Raw genomic sequence first — 23,734 nt, 5'->3', positions numbered from 1 at the left:
AGTTGAGCTATTTCAAATCCTGAAAGATGATGCTGTGAAAGTGCTGCACTCAATATGCCAGCAAATTTGGAAAACTCAGCAGTGGCCACAGGACTGGAAAAGGTCAGTTTTCATTCCAATCCCAAAGAAAGGCAATGCCAAAGAATGCTCAAACTACCACACAATTGCACTCATCTCACATGCTAGCAAAGTAATGCTCAAAATTCTCCAAGCCAGGCTTCAGCAATACGTGAACTGTGAACTTCCAGATGTTCAAGCTGGTTTTAGAAAAGGCAGAGGAACCAGAGATCAAATTGCCAATATCCGCTGGATCATCGAAAAAGCAAGAGAGTTCCAGAAAAATATCTATTTCTGCTTTATTGACTATGCCAAAGCCTTTGACTGTGTGGATCACAATAAACTGTGGAAAATTCTGAAAGAGATGGGAATACCAGACCATCTGACCTGTCTCTTGAGAAACCTGTATGCAGGTCAGGAAGCAACAGTTAGAACTGGACATGGAACAACAGACTGGTTCCAAATAGGAAAAGGAGTACGTCAAGGCTGTATATTGTCACCCTGCTTATTTAACTTATATGCAGAGTACATCATGAGAAACGCTGGGCTGGAAGAAACACAAGCTGGAATCAAGATTGCCGGGAGAAATATCAATAACCTCAGATATGCGGATGACACCACCCTTATGGCAGAAAGTGAAGAAGAACTAAAGAGCCTCTTGATGAAGGTGAAGGAGGAGAGTGAAAAAGTTGGCTTAAAGCTCAACGTCCAGAAAACTAAGATCATGGCATCTGGTCCCATCGCTCCATGGGAAATAGATGGGGAAACAATGGAAACAGTGTCAGACTTTACTTTTTTGGGCTCCAGAATCACTGCTGATTGTGACTGCAGCCATGAAATTAAAAGACGCTTACTCCTTGGAAGGAAGGTCATGGCCAACCTAAATAGCATGTTTAAAAGCAGAGACATTACTTTGCCAACAAAAGTCTGTCTAGTCAAGGCTATGGTTTTTCCAGTGGTCATGTATGGATGTGAGAGTTGGACAGTGAAGAAAGCTGAGCACCGCAGAATTGATGCTTTTGAACTGTGGTGTTGGAGAAGACTCTTCAGAGTCCCTTGGACTGCAAGGAGATCCAATCAATCCATCCTAAAAGAGATCAATCCTGGGTGTTCATTGGAAGGTTTGATGTTGAAGCTGAAGCTCCAATACTTTGGCCACCTCATGCGATGGGTTGACTCATTGGAAAAGACCCTAATGCTGGGTAGGATTGGGGGCGGGAGGAGAAGGGGATGACAGAGGATGAGATGGTTGGATGGCATCACCGACTCGATGAACATGGGTTTGGGTAGACTCCGGGAGTTGGTGATGGACAGAGAGGCCTGGCGTGCTGCAATTCATGGGGTCACAGAGAGTCGGACACGACTGAGCGACTGAACTGAACTGAACTGAACTGATGGGACCAGATGCCATGATCATAGTTTTCTGAACGTTGAGCTTTAAGCCAACTTTGTCACTCTCCTCTTTCACTTTCTTTAAGAGGCTCGTTAATTCTTCTTCTCTTTCTGCCATAAGGGTGGTGTCGTCTGCATATCTGAGGTTATTGATATTTCTCCCGGCAATCTTGATTCCAGCTTGTGCTTCCTCCAGCCCAGCGTTTCTTATGATGTGCTCTGTATATAAGTTAAATAAGCAGGGTGACAATATACAGCCTTGACGTACTCTTTTTCCTATTTGGAACCAGTCTGTTGTTCATGTCTGGTTCTAACTGTTGCTTCCTCACCTGCATACAGATTTTTCAAGAGGCAGGTCAAGTGGTCTAGTATTCCCATCTCTTTCAGAATTTTCCACAGTTTATTGTGATCCACACAGTCAAAGGCTTTGGCATAGTCAATAAAGCAGAAATAGATGTTTTTCTGGAACTCTCTTGCTTTTTTGATGATCCAGCGGATATTGGCAATCTCATCTCTGGTTCCTCTGCCTTTTCTAAATCCAGCTTGAACATCTGGAAGTTCACGGTTCACGTATTGCTGAAGCCTGGCTTAGAGAATTTTGAGCATTACTTTGCTAGCATGTGAGATGAATGCAATTATGCAGTAGTTTGAGCATTCTTTGGCATTGCCTTTCTTTGGGATTGGAATGAAAACTGACCTTTTCCAGTCCTGTGGCCACTGCTGAGTTTTCCAAATTTGCTGGCATATTGAGTGCAGCACTTTCACAGCATCATCTTTTAGCATTTGAAAAAGCTCAACTGGAATTCTATCACCTCCACTAGCTTTGTTTGTAGTGATGCTTCCTAAGGCCCACTTGACTTCACATTCCAGGATGTCTGGCTCTAGCTAAGTGTGAGTGATCACACCATCATGATTATCTGGTTCGTGAAGATCTTTTTTGTATAGTTCTTCCGTGTATTCTTGCCACCTCTTCTTAATATCTTCTACTTCTGTGAGGTCCCTACCATTTCTGTCCTATATCGAGCCCATCTTTGCATGAAATGTCCCCTTGGTATCTCTAATTTTCTTGAAGAGATCTATAGTCTTTCCCATTCTATTGTTTCCTCTCTTTGTTTGCATTGATCGCTGAGGAAGGCTTTCTTATCTCGCCTTGCTGTTTCACAGTATACATACAGCATTTTAACACATTTATTCATCCTTTTCAATAACCACATTGAAAGATGACAGTGTATGGAATAGGTCTATAAGCATGGTATTTTCAAATTCTGAAATTATTTTTTTATGTCTGTACTTTATTTCCACTTAGTGAGTCAAAAGCCACCAAAGATAAGGAGCTGACAAAATTATATCGATAGATCTATTGCTGAGTGTTATGGAACTGCTCATATTCTTGCCCATATTTTTAGACTAATTTTTAAAAAATGTACCTAAAAATTACATTTATAAATAATTAAAATAGAGTATGATAAATATTTTCATCAAAATATATTAAAAATGTTACACAAACTCAGTGAATAAGGCTGTCTGATTGAATAAATAAATTTTAGTTAGACTGGAAAGGATGAATGGTGATCTTCCCAAACCAGGGTGATCTTCCCAAACCAGTAAGTGGAATGTTGGCAACATGGACAAAGGGACCACACAACACAACATGAATTGTTTGGGGAACAAAAAGATAGTGTGGGAGATAGGGAAAAGGCTGTTTGGAGCTATACTGTGAAAGAATTTGCCAGCAGATCATAAGAGGATTTTTATTTGGGAAAATGACAGAGCATAGAAATTAAGTGTCATGCTAACTAATAAATGGTTGTTTTTGTTTAGTTGCTAAGTTGGTCCAACTCTTTTACAACCCCATGGACTGTAGCCCACCAGGCTTTCCTGTTCATGTGATTTCCCAGGCAGGAATACTGGAGCAAGTTGCCATTTCCTTCTCCAGGGGATCTTCTGACCCAGGGATCAAACCTGCATCTCCTGCATTGGCAGGCAGATTCTTTGCCACTGACCCACCCACGAAGGCTTTAACTAATAAATTTTAGATAGTGCAAAATCTCAATCTAAACACCATTCTTTTCCTAGACAGTGTGTTGCTGTAGATGCATTTGAAATTTTTCCAAGTGCAAGAGTCTCATTGAACTTTTCCCCTCTCTACAGTTAACCTGCTGAATTTTGGCCCACTGGTCTAGTCTGTCATCCACAGCGGTTTCTCAGTACAGATGAACTGACAGTCATTCACAGACTGTGCATTCAATATCATTTATAAAAGCATTATTTAAAATATCTTTGGTGTTTTAAAAAGTGTTTTAGACAACCTATACCAACACCATCTCTTAACTATCCTGTTGCTGCTGCTGCTGCTAAGTCGCTTCAGTCATGTCTGACTCTGTGCAACCCCATAGATGGCAGCCCACCAAGCTCCCCCGTCCCTGGGATCCTCCAGGCAAGGATACTGGAGTGGGTTGCCATTTCCTTCTCCAATCTTAACTATCCTATTTTTAAAAAATTAAAGAATATATCTGCAGTGTGTTCAATTCCTGGGTCAGGAAGATCCCCTGGAGAAGGGAATGGCAACCAACTCCAGCATTCTTGCCTGGAGAATTTCATGGACAGAGGAGCCTGGAGGAGGGCTGCAGTCCCTGGGGTTACAAAGAGTCGGACACGACTGAAGTGACTAACACTTCCATGTTTCTGAGCCAGTTGCTTATTTATCCAAAACATCTCCTACTCCCATTTCTCATATTTTTAAAGTAAAATTTCCACACTGAATTTTATGTAAGGCTTAAGAAAGAAAAGACCCTGATGCTGGGAAAGATTGAAGGCGTGAGAAGAAGGGGACGACAGAGGATGAGGTGGTTGGATGGCATCACCGACTCAATGGACATGAATTTGAGTAAACTCTGGGAGTTGGTGATGGACAGGGAGGCCTGACATGCTGTGGTCCATGGGGTCGCAAAGAGTTGGACATGACTGAGCGACTGAACTGAAAAAAGAAACACCAAGTTCCATTCCCCAGGTTAATGCCATTCACTGCCAGAGGAAGTCTCCCCACCCTCTTAGCCCCAGTTCAAGTTGTCCAGTTCGTCTTTTCTTTTATTCCAAGAGTTGCAGAATTTTTCTATTCTGCCACTCATCTGCCATCTACCCCTCTAGACTCACAGTGAAAAATTTCTTTTGTGTGTTTTCCCCTCCCTTTCATCTTCCCTTCCTTCTTTCCTGAAAATAAACATGATCATTGTAGAAAATCTAGATAATGCTCAAAAAATTTAAAGAAGGGAGGAAAAGGGCACTCAAAGACAACCATGTGAAGATAGCTGCCTTTACCATTTTGATATACTTATTTCCTGCTGACCTTTTTCTAAGCATACTTTTTAACATAGGGACCAGACAGTATGCTATTTATTCAAGAAGTTATAAACATGAATAATCCATTATCTCTCTTCTTTATGCTATTTAGAGGGTTCCAAACTGGCCCAAATTTTCTATATGTTTTAGCGTTTTTTTCCCACAAGTGTGCCATGTGATTTTTAATGTAATGAAAGCCTATTTAAAATATTTTGAAATCACCCTAACTTAATGATTAATCAGAATCCTACCGCATAATACTCAATCTAAAACACAGAGATTCTACATTTATCATCATGTATAGTCTTAAAGTATGGCTTATCAAATTTCCTTTAAAAAGCATAGAGCAGTTTTCTGTGTTCACTCCATTAAGAAGATTGTTAAGATAGCATGCTGCACTTAATATTTTCTTGCACCTTTTTAATTGAATTTTTTATGTTAAAAAATGCTGTTTATGAATATCCCCTTTGTTGGTCTGCTCTAAGAAATACTGCTTACATATGAATATTTTGAATTAGGAATAAATGAAATTCTGTTTTTGCTGTCAGAACCAAATTGTAAAAATGCACTGCTTGTCTTTGAAAATCAGTATACTCTATTAGCAGGCCTGTCAATATAAAAAGTGCATTCCATTTCCACCTCTTGCTCTAATAACCTTTTCTGTGTTACTCTGAGGCAGTTCACATCATCAGAGTATATTGTCAGCTTACTGGAGTTGGGGAAGCATGAAATGAAAATCACGTTAATATTGATCCAATTCTTTTACTTGCAAGTGTCCTTGATGTCCTTTTCCACAGAGCAATAACTGTTGATGTTAGGTAGCCATTTTCTTTTATTTCTTATAGTCTAGAAAATCGTTTACTAGCATAACTAATGTGAATAAGAACTTACCACTTAGAAGAATAATCTGTGAACATTCCACCTTAATTAATGCCCATATTGCAATTTCTGCATATTTATCCTGCCACTGAAATATTTTCTTTGGGCTTTTCAGAGAACAGCCTACTTGCAGATATAAGGTTTATGTCTAGTTTAAAACAATCAAAAGTCTGCGCAAGTTACTTATTAGTAAAACCACAAAGGATGCTGTACTCTAATTTTATATGATTCAATGATGTGCTAGATGGACCATAAATAGTACCATCAATTATTAATTTAGGGAAGGATTACCATTTCTGAATCAAATTCATTATAAATTTGAAGCTAGTTTATGGTAGTTTTATGGTGGTATAGATAGTATCTATTTTGGATTATAAAATATATTCTCTGTCAACAAAAATGAATTGAAGTAAGAACCATGATTAAATCCAGTGCATTCAGACTAAAATACCCACAACTAAGGAAGGAGTCCAAACGGTCCAGATTTTTTATTGTTTTTATTAAATGTGGTTAGTAACTTCAGATTTTTTATTTAAAGTCTGTTTGAAACAACAGATGGGAACTGTCTATTTGAATAGAAACAGTCTGTTTCACTTACGAAAGTACATGCTTTCATAAAATAATTTTGTATTGATAAAGCAAGGCTCCTGACTCAGCATCAAATATAAAAGAGAAAAAAAAAGCTCCTGAGATTTCCAGTCATTCTTTCCAATACTGTTTTTATTCAGTGTCACTTAACAATCTTCACCATTAGGATTTTTCTGTTGCAAAGGCAGTTTTTCCTTTAATCCTCTTCTGTACAGAAGAGTATTCTTTCAGTCCTTGGTCTTTAGCAGATCTTTATTTCTCTGTCATCATCATTCATGCTTCTGAAGAAAGGAAATGCTATGTTTGTACTATAAAGTCAAAGGCAGAATTTAATTTTGAATTTAAATTATTTATGGAGAAAATTATTTATCTTTTTAGTAAATGATTGTTATAGTAAAGTTTGTTCTATGTATGTATCTGCTGCTTTTATCTCACATTAAGATTGGCATAAAATATTTTTGAGTGATAGGTTTCTTAATACAACAAAAAGCATTTTTTCATCTTTTTTGAAATGTTCAAAATTGTAAACTTCTCAATAATAAATTAATTCATACGTATTATTACATGAGATATTATCACCATATCTCATGTAATCAGCTGAGAGGTATATTTATCTTAAAATCTTTTCCTTTTAAAGTAGAAATTAAATAATGTCATTTGGGGTTACTAAAAGCACTATTCTGTAAAGGTATTTCTTGCTCTGATTTCCACTTTAATGAGAAAAAAATAACCTCTATTTTAAAATTAGCCAAGGTATCATATGTCATTAATGGTCCTAGTCCATTTTGTCAAAACACATTTTCCAAGCTAAAAATGTTGTGAAATGCTGTATATTGAAAAGAATTTCTCCCCCCAAAATGAATGCCATCTTAAACTGATTTCAATATGTTTAGAAATGTTAAAATTTCCTATTATTATGTTTAGATAAAACTAAAATGATACGAAATTTTCATTCTTTCCATCTCCTTCCAATGATGGAAGAAAATTATGTATTATATGGATCATCTATATAATTCTGTAAAACAAATTATGATAACAAGTTTGTTGAGAAAGCAGTTTTTTTCCTTATGTAAGATACTACAAATATTCATATTTTTAAGATGCCTCTATTCAAAATCAAAAACAACTTTCAAATATATTGATGCTTATATAATTTTATTTAATAATACCTTTAAGTAAATGATACGGTTATTGAGGGAAAACAGTTTTTAATGTAAGCTATTTACACTCTGTTCAACTTTACAAACACTTCTTGATGCCTACCTACACGCTGCCCTTGGTGTCTTCAGGAAGCATCTGGTCTAATGGAGGCATTGAAGGCTCATATTGCCTTGTAATGAATATAAACAGAGTATCACAACAGCATGGTGACAGGAAGATTAATCCCAACTGAAGGAAGGGAAACCATTATTGAATAATCAGTATCGGCTGGGTATTGTGCTCATAAGACTTAAGATGCATTTGGTAGCTTATTTGAGTTTTTTGATCCTCACATCAGCCTGCAGTTTTTCCCCCTTTGCATAAACCTTAGGCAGCAGTGTTGTAATCAATAAAGCATTGATTGTGTTCTTGCTCAGTTTTAAATTAAGGACTTAGTAAACTCTTTTTAATACTCTTGTTAGTTTATTTTCTCAACATTTTAACAAAACATTTTAAGAGCTTGTTATAGGAGATTTGATAGATGTGAGTTTGATCCCTGGGTCAGGAAGTTCCCCTAGAGAAGGAAATGGCAACCCACTCCAGTATTCTTGCCTGGAGAATCCCATGGACAGAGGAGCCTGGTGGGCTACAGTCCATAGGGTCACAAAGAGTTGGACACAATTGAGCAAATAACACTGTATAAATAATATTCACGCATTTCAAGGTATTTCAGCATCCATTGTCTCATTTTAACACTGCAATAATTCTGTAAGAGTTTACTTAGTAAATACTTAGTCCTCTTCCAACAGCCTAGGAAACTAAAGTTAGGAGATTGGTCTGGATTTTTTTTTTTTTTTTTTTAGTATGTTCTTAATGGATACTTACAGGAAAAAAGAAGGAAAGAACTGCAAATCACATAGTTCACCTTCCTCATGTATGAGGAAATTGTAAATGACGTAAAAGAGAAAAGTAACTTAAGTGCTGTACTTTTTCATACTATTCATGGGGTTCTCAAGGCAAGAATACTGAAGTGGTTTGCCATTCCCGTCTCTAGTGGACCACGTTTTGTCAGATCTCTCCATCACCAGCTCGGATGGACATGAGTTTGAGCAAGCTCTGGGAGTTGGTGATGGACAGGGAAGCCTGGCGTGCTGCAGTCCGTGGAGTCACAAAGAGTCGGATACGACTGAGTGACTGAACTGAACTAAACTGAAGTGCTGTACATATAAAATGATTAATATACAGATTATATATTTATTTTAATGTGCTCACTCAACAAATATTTATTGATTGCCACTTTTTTGACACTTGTTGCACTGGAAATGAAAATCTAATTAAGAGTACACCTAAATGAAAAACTTAGGAAAAATATCAAAAATAATAGTATATTGGTACTATATATAAGATACAAAATGTGTGCAGTGAAGAGAGTAATCAAACTGAATCTTGAAGAACAGAGCAGATGAGCAAATTCCATGTAAGAGAAACTCCACATGTCATACTTAAAGGTTTGAAACAGTGTGGCATGTTTGGTAACAAAAGCTTTCAGCTCTTGGGGAACACAAGGTTTGAAGTGGTCAAATTGGCAAATTAGTGAGATTAAATAAGCAGGGAGAGGATCATGAGTTACAGACCATATACTTAAATTGTACAGATCAAATAACATGAGATTCTCACAGAGTAAATATACATAATATAGGTAGGTACATAGGCAGGTAGGTAGGTAGATAGATACATATATACATCCATGTATTATTTTTAATAAATGAAAATTAAAGACATTTCCAAACTTAATGCAGAATAAGTAATAACTATAATATAAAACTGATAAGAAACATGCTACACTAAAATTGGCTTGCTGTGGGTTTATATCTTTTCTTTGTGCATTAGCAGAACAGACATGATTTATTGTTTACCTATTATTATAAATTACTCTTTCCTTATTGGTATAGATATTTTAGAGTTGACTATAGAATAATTCCTTAAACAGAAATAAACTACTGAATAGTACTTTTTTGTACACTGACTGCTTGTGTTTATCAGTAGAAAAAGATATGATGGGCAAGTGAAATAATTTATTTGCCTTAATTGCCCAGACTTTGCAGTTAGACATACGCTCTGAATATTATCAAGATAAGTTAATGTGTCCGATTTATTTCTGTATTTTAATTTATACTTGTTTAAAATAACAATAAAACTTTTAAGTGATTATTATTATTATAATAGTAATGCTAGAGTATAGTAACAGTACTAAAACTAGAAACATCTTAGTTTTCTTGTTATTTCACTTTTAATATATATTTTGTTTCATATAGATCCTTATTATTAAGAGGAATATTATGAGAGAAGAGCTTTATTTAGGTTCATGTAATGCCGTGTACTATATTAGACAACATTTTCACATACAAAGCTTTAAGCATATTTACGCACTAAGAGATCTAATGTGTATAGGATAGTTTCCTGCATTTGTTACTTGTAATATGATGTGGAAATTATTTTAAGTGTAATTTTGGATTTGGCTTCTTGAATCTATAATTTGATGAAATTTTTTTATTCTGAAACCTTTCAAATGTTATGGTATTTTAATGTTTTCTTGGAAAATAAGCATATATGTCTATCCTGTCCAGGTTTACACATAATTCACATTTTCAAATCTAAGGCTTTCTGGTGGTTTGTGTTACCCACTCGTTAATCTCTTGATGAATGGCTAAAGAGGCCAAGAGGTGCTCTCAGTCCAACATGTCTTCTGAAGATAGATGATCTCAGATAAATTCCCTTCCCAATCAGATTTTGATTTGTTGGGTGTTAAACCAATTCTTCCTAAGGACAGTGTTTATAAGCCTTGTAATGAGACAGCCCTTTGAGACCTTACCTCTTTTTGCCTGTAATTTTGATAAATGAAAGTCTAATTCATAAAGGATATTGTGATTGAAAAGCACCTTTGGATCTCACACACATTAATTTAGATAAATGTTTGGTGCAGTACCATAAAATTAGGAAGTTTACCGAGCTGCAAACTGATAATACTTCAACAGGGACAGTAAGTTCTGATGTGTTGGTAGGAATTCATTTACTACATATCTTTTAAACACACAGTTGTTTTGCTGCTTTAAAACTAGAGGGGGTAACATTGAAAGCTTAATATACATTTGAGAGCTCACATTCCTTTAACTGCAATTAGTTTATTGGTAGATTTTAATTTTAATAACACAAGAGTAATGTAAAGCCTTTTTTTTTTTTAAGACAAAGCGGAATACAGACGGTTGTGATATGAGCAAAAACTTACTTTATCAAGCTGACTCATGCATGCATAAAGGAGGTTATTGACTATTTCTTGTTAAGAACCAAGTTCCCTTTTGTGTTAATACGTAAGATTCTTCAATTATCTCTCAAACTGAAGGCAGTTCACCAAGAATCTCAGACATCCTGGGATTTTCAGGTTAAGAGATATCCAGAGGTAACTTTTATTCATTTATTCAGTATTTATGATGACTTGCTCTGTCCCAGGCAGTGTGCTGAGAACTGGGCATACCAAGACAGAGGATGTTTCTAGTCATCAAGGAAGGAGCTTCCAGGTTCTATGGAGATAACAAGCACACAACCAACTATAATACATGTAACTATTGTAGTAGCAGGACTTATATGAGATATGATGGATGTATAGGGAAAAAGCACACAAACCTACCTAAAGAATTCAGAGAGGGGAATTCGGGATGTGTAGACTTGAACTTCAGTTCAGCAAGTGTTTCTGGCACACATGCTTAGTTCCAGGCACTGATGCTGCAGAATGAAGCTACAGCCCAGAGGAGAAGACATACTCATAATGGAGAGCACCCACTCAGTGTGGCTGAGTTCTGTGTAGACTGCGAAAGTATGGGTTGTTTAGGAAAGTCAACCAAAAGAGGTGAGTTTTGAAGGCCAAGTAGGAATTAGCCAAACAAAAGAGGAAGGAGAGAACATACCTTATTGAGGGAATGCTTTTAACACAGATAAAGAGATCCAAGAAAGCAAGACATAATTTGGAAGCTGTAAATGGTTCAGTATTGCTCATGGAAGAGTAAGAAAAGGTAACACAAAACTGGTAATGAGAGGATAAAAGGCCTTAATCAGTCATACTAAGGAGCTTAGATTTTATCTTAGGGTATAAGCCTTGCATTGAGTGTTGTTGATTGGAGGAGTTAATAAACAATATTAAGCAGGAAAATATTTTCAAGTTATTAGTGCTGAAATAAAATAGTACTCTGACAAAAGTATGAAGGATGGTGTGAATAAGGGAGCTCTCAAGGCCTTCTAAACCATAATGATGATGGCTTGAATTACAGCAGAGACCATCACCTTACAGGGTGAATCAGTGTATCTGTGGCTTAATGAAGTGTGTTGATCAAAATAGGAGGAGGTGAAGGAACAAGAGATAATTTGTTCATTTAGGGAAATGTGGAATTAGGACTATCTAGCTGAAGATGTCTAGTAGACATATGGCTATAAAGGCCTCAGGAGAGAGTGTTTGGTTGTTAATCTTTGGATTTGCCTCTTTGTTCCAAAAGGTGCAAGCTTCGAATTTCTCAAATTAAGATACTAAGCAAGCAACAAACAGCATATAGATAGTTGCCCCCAGAAGATCACTGTTGGGCTTGCTTTATATCACCAAGACTCCAAATGAAATTAAGATAAGGTTCTGGAGCATTCAGTAATCAGTCCTCAATCTTTTATTCCAGACATGAGAATCATCTGTGGGCCAATGAAAGAAGACTACATATATAAGCCATTTAAGTCTCCTCACCTTCCAAGCAGCATTGATCTCTAATAGTACTGCTTGTTTTCTTAAGTATTTATTGAAAGATATATTTAGCATTCCATTACTTTATACTGTTAAGCTGTATTTAAACTGGGCTCTCTAAATGCTGTTATGCAGTTAAAACTAGGATGACAGAGTATACCTCTCAGCCAATGACACAGTGCTACTGTGACATGACTGTGTATCTCAACATGTATTTTTTACTCCTCTGTGGGCTACGTTTGAGTCAGTTTGTTAATGTTTTAGCAAACAGAATTGGCTCTGAATTGCTAACAAAAAAAGAATTGTGAATGCTTGCAAAGAAAGAAGCGAACACTGGTTTACAATGCAAGTTCTACCACAGCTAGATGCTTAACCAAGAAGTGTTTGAGCAAATATCAGTAGACAGGAAGGACTATTGGAGATCCCTATATTGGGCCTAGGAGAGTTAACCAAAATTATTCATTGTTCACTGGATTTTTGGCCAAAGGCATGACAAGATTTGGAAAGTAATTACGTGTGTACACAAAACCATAGCATCCCCTGAAACTATGATACAAAAATACTATATAGCAATGATTTATTACGCATCCATTTCAGAAATGTACTTCCCTGGTAGTTCAGCTGATAAAGAATCCACCTGCAATGCAGGAGACTCTGGTTCAATTCCTGGGTTGGGACGATCCCCTGGAGAAGGGGTAGGCTACCCTCTCCAGTATTCTTGGCTTCCCTGGTGGCTCAGGCGGTAATGAATCTGCCTGCAGTGTGGGAGACCTGGGTTTGATCCCTGAGTTGGGAAGATCTCCTTGAGAAGGGAAAGGTTACACACTCCAGTGTTCTTGCCTGGAGAATTCCATGGACAGAGGAGCCTGGCAGACTACAGTCCGTGGTATGGCAAAGAGTCGGACACAGAGTGACTTTCACTTTCATTTCAGGAATATATGCAGCACACCAAATGAAATGTGAAGATACTTTTCTAGTTAATGCTGCTCTTTGAACCCTATACCCTGATACTAAAGCTGGAACACAGTAAATTAAACCATATTCTTCCATGTTGAATTCCAACTTCAGGTGACATGAAATATAGGTATTTCTTAGCTATATATATATAATTTACTTGTAGCTCAGATAATTTCACATTCATTATCACCTGCCAAAGCAGATGTCTGAATGTAAGTATTGAAATATTTGTTTAGGAGTCAAATCCATGAGACATTTAAATGCATTATAATTTCTAACATTCACATGGATTAACATGTTAATGCTAGGTCAACTAATTTTTCTCAGTTACTTTTTGTGTGTTTGAATTTTGGCCATTTTTACTGCTTTCATTGTTGTTTAGTTGCTAAGTTTTGTCCGACTCTTTTGCAACCCTGTGAACTGTAGCCTGCCAGGTTCCTCTGCCCATGGGATTTCCCAGGCAAGAGTACTGGAGTGGGTTGCCATTCTCTTCTCCAGGGGATCTTCCTGACTCAGGGATACTGAATCCACATCTTATGCATTGACAGGCAGATTCTTTACCCTTGAGCCACCAGGGAAGCCCTTGTACTACTTTATATATATAAAAATAAGGATATCATGGCTTATTCAGTTCAGCCCAGTCACTCAGTCATGTCTGACTCTGAGACCCCATGGACTGCAGCATGCCAGGCTTCCCTGTCCATCACTAGCTCCTGAAGCTTGCTCAGACTCATGTCCATCGAGTTGGTGATGCCATCCAACCATCTCCTCCACAGTTGTCCCCTTCTCCTCATTGCTAAGGAAGTAGCTGTTTTGAAGTATTTACATTTTATGTCTACATCTTTGCTTACACTTTCTGTGGCTTTCCAATAACAGCCATTTCTCCCTTCAGATGTGAATGCTTGTTTTCTTCACACTTATATACTTTTGCGAATGATCTGGTCAGTTGATTATCTGATTCACACTAAAGTGTAATTGTGTATACATGTGTAACTTTTATGGATCAGAAAACCTAGTTTGTGGTGAAGTACAGATTTTTTTTGTAGAAAGTACAGTGATCTTAGAGTGCCAAGTTCTAGGTTCCCCAACCATGCATGTAGCTTTCTCAACCTGTTTCCTCACCTGTAATGTTACACCCCTTGCCTTTCTCACAGAGTTATTTAGACCAAACGAAATACAAAAGGTACATTTTTTTTCTATAGTTGAAAGTAATATGTAAATGCAGTATATATTTATAAGAAAGTAATAGCTTTTTTCTCTTAACACTCACTGAAAGCAAAACAATCACAGTGACCTAAATTGCTATATTTTGGTTGTGATTAGGGACTGAAGAAGACGTGGTAAAGTCAAAGAAAACATTCAGAAGTCAAGCGATAGTGAATCAGAATGCAGAGACAGAGCTTATGCTGGAAGGAGATGACGATGCAGTCAGTCTACTCCAAGAGAAAGAAATCGACAATCTCGCAGGTAAATTGTTATTTTTTTATTTGTTGTAAGTAGTAAGTGCACACGATGTTACTGAATTTAAAGTCAATCTCCTGGTGAATAAGCTTGTGCCAGTGGTTGGAACAGTGCTCAATCATCTTAATGTTAATGATTATCTCATTTCTAATATTGAAAAGAGGAAAGTACACATCAGGCTAATGATAAATGAATAGCATCTACTCTCTGTGTAATGAAGAGCAGCTTTTCATAGAGAAAAAATAATGAAGAGCACAAATTGTTCTCACTAACCGCCTAAATACTTGGGGGTGAGGGTGGCAAGGGGAACACGATGGTAATTTAACTTATGGCTAACAAGCTAACAGCTATGTAAAAATAGTCACTTCAACCAGGTGACTGTGGAATTAGCCATTTCCTTCCTGCTGTCACTCTTGGGAATTCCTTCCCCATTATGGTTTTTTCTCTGTTCCCACAGCACTAATCCCCATTACTACTAAACATTCACTGCCTGCCCACTCTCAATTTTCACTCTGTTCTGGTGCTTGTCTAAGGTCAATTCAGAGTAGCAGATCAATGGCCTGATGGGTTATAGATGTCTTAGTGTTGGCCCATAACCATTTTGGGGTTTTAAACCACTTTTGAGAATCTGATGAAAGTAGATTGTTTCATGAAGATACCCATACAGTCCTGTACAGAAAGCTCACTGACCCCTGGAAACCAATCTGTGGAATCATATCCTAGATCTCAGACTAAAAACTCCTGCTTTAGAGTCTCAAAAGGGGCTGAGTCTTACCTTTATTCTGCATTTTCACCCCATACAACTTCAGAGTGGTGGATGGCAATAGAGAAGTGGATTTATAATCATCCTTCTGTTTACAAAATAGTGCTCCTTTTTCTAGAAGTGTGCCAAAAATTACCTGGTATGTTTTAGGAATGTCTCCAACCATACTTCTGCCAGTTAGAAATCTCTAATTTTACCAAAGAGAAGTTATTGTTGATTGTAAACTGGAGACAGCACATTATTGTCCCTCTCCTAGAAAATGTTTAATAAGGCTGTTCTAATACCAGCTCCTAGATGTTCCTATGTTATTAGCAATTCTGTATCATGAAAATGATTTGTCCTGTTCAAAACTAATCTTAAGTCTATGAATCAATGTTTGCCTCAGATTTCTAAGTAAATATTCAAGTTTTGGTTCTGTTGTTTTTGTATTTTTTAAAAATACTTCAGAGATTTTTATCTGAAGCCATTTGGGAATTTAAGCAAATGAAGTCATTATTTCTTTTTGCCACAAATTGTTTTTTTTTGTTTTTCCGGTCTTACTCTTGATCCTAATGAACTGAAGAATATTCACAAACATGATTCCCGACCATTTTAGATAATGTGTTGTCTTTCCTCATTCCCATATCCTCGCAGATATGTTCAGTAATTATACAGTTATTTAGTTTAGCATCTCTGGACTTTAGTTTCCACTAAAGGTAATTAGTTAATACAAATTTGGCTACTGCCTTGAAGTTTATTATGATAAGATCTGCCCAGTAATACCAGAGGCAAAATCTGATAAAGGTTAATAACTTCTTTGTATTTCTCTCTTTTAATAATAGAGTAATTATTAATATTAATTTATGCTTATAAGCAAAATTCTCAAAATAACCTTCAGTTAAATCCTTGAAGAACAAAGAAAGTAGGCTTGAAGTAAATTGTTTAAAAATCCAGTTGTGAGGTCCTTGACCAATTCACTCTCTCAGTACTCCTCCCACTTTGGTCTTTTAAACAGATTTTACTTTGAGCAAATTTGCTCCTTTCCCTTTCCACCTGGTTCTAACTCATAGTCTCTGTAGAATTCTTGTGTCTGAAAAACCTTGCAAAGTGTCCTAAAACACTGATCTTCTACCAGGTCTTCAGTGTTCATGTTTAAATCAGCAGTGCACAGATGTGACCCTGATCTCTGAATGCAGTAGAAAAGAAGTAGGGTGTGGATGTTTTGTGAAGCTAGAAGGGTCACAGAAAGCATCTGTATAGTTTGTAGGTGTCTCATAGATTCATTTTGTAAATACTGAAGCCTGTTTACTAATCTGGACTGGTGTGATAGTGACAATGTTACAGAAAAATAATTTGGAAAGTTAGTTACAAACCAGTATTTTTAGGTTCAAAAAATCAGCTGTTAATAAGTTTTAAGCCATATATATATATATATAATTTATATATATAATTATAATATATATAACATATATTATATATATATATATATATGTAATTTGTTGCTCTGGTCCAAATCATTGTTATCTCTGTCTCAGAAATTAAAATTTGTTAATTAATAATGCCTTTCTTAGGATCAGTTCTGTTTATAGGGAAAAAAAAAAGAGTAAGAATAGCTAGCATGTCTTGCTAGAAACCAGTGTTCAAAGAGCTTCATGTGTAATTACCTATATTACCTGAATTTTACAAATCAGGATATAGAGGCCAAGACAAATTAAGTAGCTTGCATAAGGTTAAGAAGTATATAAATAATATACTTCCTTAGAAATACATTGTATATGGCATGAACTAAAATGAACCAAATAGTGTATTTAAATAAATATGTATATATATATTTAAAGACTCTTCTAAAATGATATAGAACAAGATCCTTGGTTTATAACTCAATTTTTATAGACTCCCAGTATATTGTACTTCAAAGTTTATGAATAAGCCTGGTAATTAATTTTACCTTTATATATGGGTTCCCCCAAATCATCTTGTAAGTTGAAATATGACAGAGCATTTTTGGCACACTGTTTAAATATTGACCCTTTCTCATGTTTTCTCCATTTTCTTTTAGTCTTAATAAAAATAAAATGTCGACCAAGTTCTACAGTGTTAAATGTCATACAGTTTTCTGTTTCACTTTTAGTTCCCTTTCTTCCCAAGCTGTTCATCTCAAGAGGCAAGTTAAATAAGTGTGTGTGATTATTAATTGCTCAATTTATTATGTATTATTGCAGATGGCTAATATGATTATAATATTGAACGATGTCAATCAATTCAGTAATTATTACAATAACACCTAACTTAATTTATTTAAATTACTGTTTTAGTTTGTAGTTGATTGACCAATGTGAATTAGTACCTAAGATATCCTATGTAACTAAAGTTTTCAATTTACTAATTATATTTTTACTTAAAACATTGTTTTAATTCAACTGATTTTATTCTAAAATTTCATTTATTTTAATCTGAAATTTAATTTGGCAAGTTATTTCTTCAAACAATTGTTGAGTAAAATTTAAAATTAACTCAAACTTATGTGAATTGACAAGTGAATGATTTAATTGATCAAAGACTTTTCTCCCACTGATAAAATGTATTTCATTTTTTTAGAGTAGTAATTCTGTCACATATTTGGAAAACAATAGAAATATTTTACATAATAGAATTATAATGCATATGGATTCCTTTATTATTGCTTCCAAATGTTAGTAATTTTGCTAATTTAGGGAATTCTGAGTTAATGACGATGGTCCTTTATGCTTTATCAGTTCTGTAAATGGTAGAAAAATGTTTTGTGTATGTAAGCTATTATTACCAACAATCCACCCATATACTTAATGTCAAAGAACTGAAAAGATTTTCTGCAAGCCCACAACATCAATGTTCAGACTTCTCTTTTCACCCAAAATGTCCTTGATACATCTCTAGAGTACACCATCCCTTATCTCCTGCTATCAAAATCTCTACCCTTTTTAATACCTACTTAAATACAATACTTTATAAAATAATCCCTGGCCAATCTTAGCTTCCCATAATATTTTTTGGCAGCAACTTTTCTGTTGCCATACAATTGACTCATTTAAAGTGCACAATGATTTTAATGATTTTTGTATATTTACAGTCATGTAACCATCACCACCATTTAAGAACATTTCATCACCCCAAGAAGAAATCTCATACTCTTTAGCTATTCCTCCCAAAATTCTCATCTTCCCTCCACAGCCCTAGAGGACCATTAACCTGCTTTCCATCTCCACACATTTGCTTATTCTGCACATTTCATATCAATGGAATCATACAGTATGGAGTCTTTTGTGACTAGTTTCTTTTAGTTAGAATAATGTTTTCAAGGCTCATCCATGTTCTAATGTGTATGTCTTTTTTTTACTGTGAATAATATTCCGTTGTTGGACTGTATCACATTTTGTTTATCCGTCCTTCATTGTTTATCAAATGTTTATAGACATTTGGTTTATTTTCATCTTTTGGCTATTATAACAATGCTGCTCTGAATATTCATTTACAACATTTTATGCAAACATATGCTTTTATTTCTCTTGGGTGTATACCTAGGCATGGAATTGCTAGGTCAAATAATTATTTTTAACTTTTTGAGGACCTACTAGACTGCTTTCCAAAGTGGCAACATTATTTTATATTCCTGTCAGCAGTATACAAGGGTCCAATTTCTCCACATTTTTCCCAGTGCTGGTTATTATCTATCTTTTTATTATACTTACCCCATAAAATTTTGATTATATTATTCTCAAGACACTTTATTACTGAAGCCTTGTTTTGCAGATGCTTTTCTGTATGTTTTGTCCCTCCTTTTAGACTGTAACACTAGCAACTATAACCCTTGTACCTTTGAACCATGAAGAAATCATCTAAAAAAGTTACTTGCCCTTAAAAATGTTCCCATTGAAAAAGTTCATTATAAGTAAACTGGAGAGCTGAGATAATTACTAGATAATTTATACCAAAATCAAGAGACAAAATAAAACTTCTTTTAAGCTATTGCAATTAAGTGTTTGGGGCTTGAATTATCAGATCATATGTTCATACTGATTCAGTCATTCAAATAATCACTTGACTTTTCCAGAGTAAGAACACCTACAGTTAAGCTAATCTTGGTTCCGTCCCAATTTCCAGGAATTATGTCACTTTAACTAAATGTTTCTGGAGGTTCTCATTTTTAACATCAAGATGCCACTGTGAACTCTTAATCAAAAAATTGTTTTTCTCTATCACATGGAAAACATGTCCTGTAACCAATGGACTATAATGTTGCTTTGAGTGTTTTGAAAAGAGTTAATTATAATTAGTACAGGGAGCTAGCATTAGAAGGAAGAAGTGTTAGGATGTCAGGGGTTAGATTTTTCTGTGGGGGAAGGTTTTCAAAGTGGTGAGGTGGTAGATTTACAATCCTTTACACACAGGTGCACACATACACACACATACATTCTAACCAAAGTCAAGAATCTGAAATTTAGAAGAAATACATTATGTGAATTTAAGAATGAGAAAAAATATAGGTATAAGTAGGAGGCCTAAGAGAAGTAGAATGTAGTCAATGGGAGGTTCTCCTACATGACAGTCACCTTCCTTACATGACTCACCTTTAATGTTCATAACAGTTCCCATTGCAATTTCACTGATGTTTATTGGGCAGTAGTTGTTCAGACTGCTTTTCTCATTGTTAACTGGTAAAATTGCTTGCATTTCTTTCAATCTTTGTTCTACCGATTCAAAATGAAAGCAGTTATCAAATAATGGAATGGAGCAGGAAACTTGCTTAGAGTTTTTTAAAATTATGAAATTTTCAGGTATCCGGGATTATAATTCAACATCAGTATACATATAAAGTGCTCACCTTCACAATTTTAATTACCCTCCATCACTGTACAGTTGACTCCCTACACCAATTTTTTATAATTTTTTTTTTAAGTTTGACCATTCCTACCTCCCTAAATCTACTTGACTGCATTTCATGTACTCATTTACTTACTTATTAACACCTTTTGAGAACTTAGTGACTATGTAGAACTCTGGGGTTCAGAAACTGATAGGGAAAAAGGTCATCAGGAGAATTAATTCTGCTTCCACTTTTCAGTAAATCAAATAACCAGGAAATTATGGTATAGAGTATGTCTACCCTAGTAAGTGAAAGTAGACAGTTAAGATGATCAGAGAGATAATTAGGTCTTTAAATGTTCTAACTTGGAATGTTCAGCACCCAGAGACAAAGTTGTTTATATAGGAATTGAAGGTTACCTAAACCTGAGCTAAGAAAGGAAGGTAAAGCAAAATATAGGGCAAACAAGAAGGAAGAACTCAAGATTCTAGACAATTATAATAATAAAATGAAAGGAACAACAGAATTCTAAAACCTAAGACTTTTTCAAGGAAATGTGTTATTTAAATAAGAAAAAAAGAGTATGAGCTGAAATCACAGGGGAAAAAATGTTGTAATTGTTTAATGGAATAAGAGAATAAGTACTGTACTGGTCAGTGTTTCATAGATGGAGATAAACCCTGACTCAGATCTTGTCTGCTTGAGTTAGGCCTAACTACTCCACACAACTCAAATCAAATAGAATTAATGAAGATTCTTTTCCTGACAGAACTAATATTTTTTTAAAAATCCCTGGCATTTATAATTAAGTAGTTTTAATTACAAAGTCTAACTAGACTGGAGTCAACCTGATATTTGTATTTAGAGGAAAATAGTTTTTAAACATGCTAGATTCTCTGAATCTATTTTTTGCTTTATATTTTGCTCAGGATTTTTTCCTTAATTTTTAAACCCATGTGTATTTTAAGGGAAATTTAATCCATATGTCCCCGACTCAGTCACACTTAACTCATCAAAATGTTGTTTAGTAAAAGCTATTTGATGTTGAAAAAGCCTTATGAGTCTTTTAAGTCTTTTTTCTCTCTTTGAATTAGAAAGTTGCTTTGCAGCCATAAATAGTATACCCAAAGGGTTCGTGTTCAGTTGCAAACACAGAATTCACAAAGATCTTAGACACGGTGTTAACACATGCTCATTTCTTACCAAAGCTAAAATATTTAAACTTCTCAGTTAATTTTTAAATTCAGTTGAAAAGTTGTGAAAATCAGTGAAAGCTTCAACCTTGAATATCTATCCTTCTTAGCCTTTCTTCATTATTTTTAGCGTCTCCAAGGCCCTTTTAGAGTCTGCAAACGTTTTACTATATCCATCTCTCTATATCTGCCGAAGTGTATGTCTCCTCCAAACATGGATTCTGTAGTCTATAAAAACACTTTTAAGGTTCTTCTAACTGTAATGACATCCTACCAGTCAAATTTTGTAAATTTAAAATATAAAAGGACATAATTCAACTATGTTTATTACACATAAACCAAGATTCCGATCATATATAATTTTCTTGCATCTTTTTTTTTATTTTAAGAATAAGCACTTCTTTGTTATGCTGCAGATCTTTCAAGACGACAGTGATGAGTTCTCTTTCTTTCTAATAAAGCATTTTAATTGAGACCTATTTTTATTTTTTACTGTTTTCGCTGTATGGAGAGTATCCCACAAAATAATCTCTTTCAGATTTATAGTTAAACTATAAACAATAGTTAAACTATACCACCAACATGCAAAATAGGGGCAGGTTGCAACTGAACTCAGGTACCAATCAACCATCTCTCTCCTAGGAAACTAATGTTTCATATGTCATGTTTTTTTAAAAAAAGTATATGAATGAGTGAATTTTATTCACTTGTTGAAAATGAGTCACCTCGTTTGTCACACTTGGAGAAAAAAAGTATGAGATAACAAAACTGTTTTCCCAATGTCAGACTGTGGGTTTTAGTTAATCGAAGAAGAGAAAGGGATGAGGTTTCATTATGGTATCACTGCCTCATTCCAGAGCGTTCTGTGCTCCCTCTGAAAGAATTTGGCACTAATTCACAATTAGGTGAAAAACTGATTTTGCTCCCACATTTACAGCAGTGCCATACAAAAGAACAAATAAGTCTTTCTGCACACTGAAAATATTTTATTGATTTAATTATTTTGCTTCAATGATTTAGTGCTTGGGAGCCAGAGTCACAGCTTGCAGAAGGATCTCCAACATAAATAGTCAGCACTAAGAATAAGTTTTTACATGGAAATCCATTTATATGTAATTATTCTAGTAGAATCTACTCCATCAGTTCAGTCATCAGTCCAATAAAATATAAATCTAGAACTTTTTATCAGCAAAAAATAAGAGAAAGTCAGACAGAATTTGCTGGCTAAATATTGTTAAATATCTTCTTTCCAGACAAAGTGTTTAGGCAGTTTTATTGATCAAAAGAGGACCGATAGTAATGTTTTCTGTTTTTTTGTTGAAAAGTTCTGTTGAATTTTCCCTTCGTTTTTAGTAGATGAAACAGCTAAATATATTTTTAGCAGATGAAGTGGCTAAATATGTTCAATTTGTATCTAAAATAGGAACCTTAAGAACCAAAAAGCACGAAAACTTTCTTAAAAAGTATGGCTGAGTCCCTTCACTTTTCACCTGAAACTATCATGACATTGTTAATCAGCTATACCCCAGTACAAAATAAGAAGTGTAAAAAAATAAAATCTCTCTCTCTCTCACACACACACACACTCACACACACAAATAAATCTTGCATCTAAGATTGGATTGTGTGGATAAGTCTGTATTCACCAGGCAGTTTTCAGGGTGTGGGGAGAGGATGAGCTAGTTAAGTAGTAAAGAGTAAGTGTAGATGGGCAAATGATGCCAGGAGATAGAATTTACATTTATTGAGAGAAAACAGCCCTACAGGCTGGAAACTTCACAACTCTGTGAATTAGGTATTACACTTCATCCTAAGATGTGTAAACTTAGGGTCAGACTTTGGGGTGTTTATTTATGATCACATAACAAATAAACAGGCCAAGAAGTGAACCCATTCTCCTTTCACCAAAAGCCCTTGTTCATCTACTACATCACTGTTTTCTTTTTTTAATCTTAAGTTATAACCTATTGATGGGTTAGCAAATCAATTACTTGAACTATTACCAGTGTTATTTGTACATGAAATAAAAGAGAAAAGATTCAAATAGAAAATGTCAAAATTCGTCACACACAATAAAGATAAGAGCTGGAAGGACCTATTTGAGTCCTTATTATCTGCTGTCAGATCCTAACTTGACTTAGGTTGGATGTGGTTATCCAAGCAAAACAAATATAAAATATTCAACATATACTGTGTGCAAGACATTATGGTGGGTATTTGGGGTAAAAAGACACATGATTAAAGTTTCTGTTTTCAAAGAGTTTACAGTGTAGTGGGAGAACAGACAATGGAATAAAAAAAAAAGTTCTAGATACACAAAGAAAGCCATGATAACACAAAACAGAGCCCTTGACCACCATGTGTAT

At 35.3% G+C, this 23,734-nt stretch overlaps 1 protein-coding gene and 2 long non-coding RNA genes across 8 annotated transcripts in view; 1 reads left to right on the top strand and 2 right to left on the bottom strand.

The window, feature by feature from the left end:
- Positions 1 to 23,734, top strand: part of NBEA (neurobeachin) — a 650,396-nt gene that overhangs the window by 398,790 nt on the left and 227,872 nt on the right. For all 6 annotated transcript variants that reach the window (XM_081551831.1, XM_081551834.1, XM_081551833.1 and 3 more), the window contains one exon: positions 14,453 to 14,596. In XM_081551831.1, coding sequence (XP_081407957.1) covers positions 14,453 to 14,596 — 144 coding nt within the window. The remainder of the gene's footprint in view (positions 1 to 14,452; positions 14,597 to 23,734) is intronic.
- Positions 6,370 to 23,734, bottom strand: part of LOC145530437 (uncharacterized) — a 28,166-nt gene continuing 10,801 nt past the window's right edge. Inside the window, exons 4-5 of the long non-coding RNA XR_014071767.1 lie at positions 19,940 to 20,059; positions 6,370 to 6,536 (exon numbers count right to left, since the gene is read on the bottom strand). This is a non-coding gene — a long non-coding RNA (uncharacterized LOC145530437). The remainder of the gene's footprint in view (positions 6,537 to 19,939; positions 20,060 to 23,734) is intronic.
- Positions 10,562 to 15,001, bottom strand: LOC145530441 (uncharacterized). Its single transcript, XR_014071772.1, has 2 exons — positions 13,719 to 15,001; positions 10,562 to 12,906 (listed from the first exon to the last, which is right to left on the bottom strand). It is a non-coding gene; the product is annotated as an uncharacterized LOC145530441 (long non-coding RNA).

This window comes from Giraffa tippelskirchi, chromosome 12 (genome assembly GCF_054371585.1).
Source record: "Giraffa tippelskirchi isolate mGirTip1 chromosome 12, T2T-mGirTip1v1.2.pri, whole genome shotgun sequence".
NCBI lineage: Eukaryota > Metazoa > Chordata > Mammalia > Artiodactyla > Giraffidae > Giraffa > Giraffa tippelskirchi.
The sequence above is the reverse complement of the archived record's forward strand: the minus strand, read 5'-3'. Positions and strand labels throughout refer to the sequence as shown.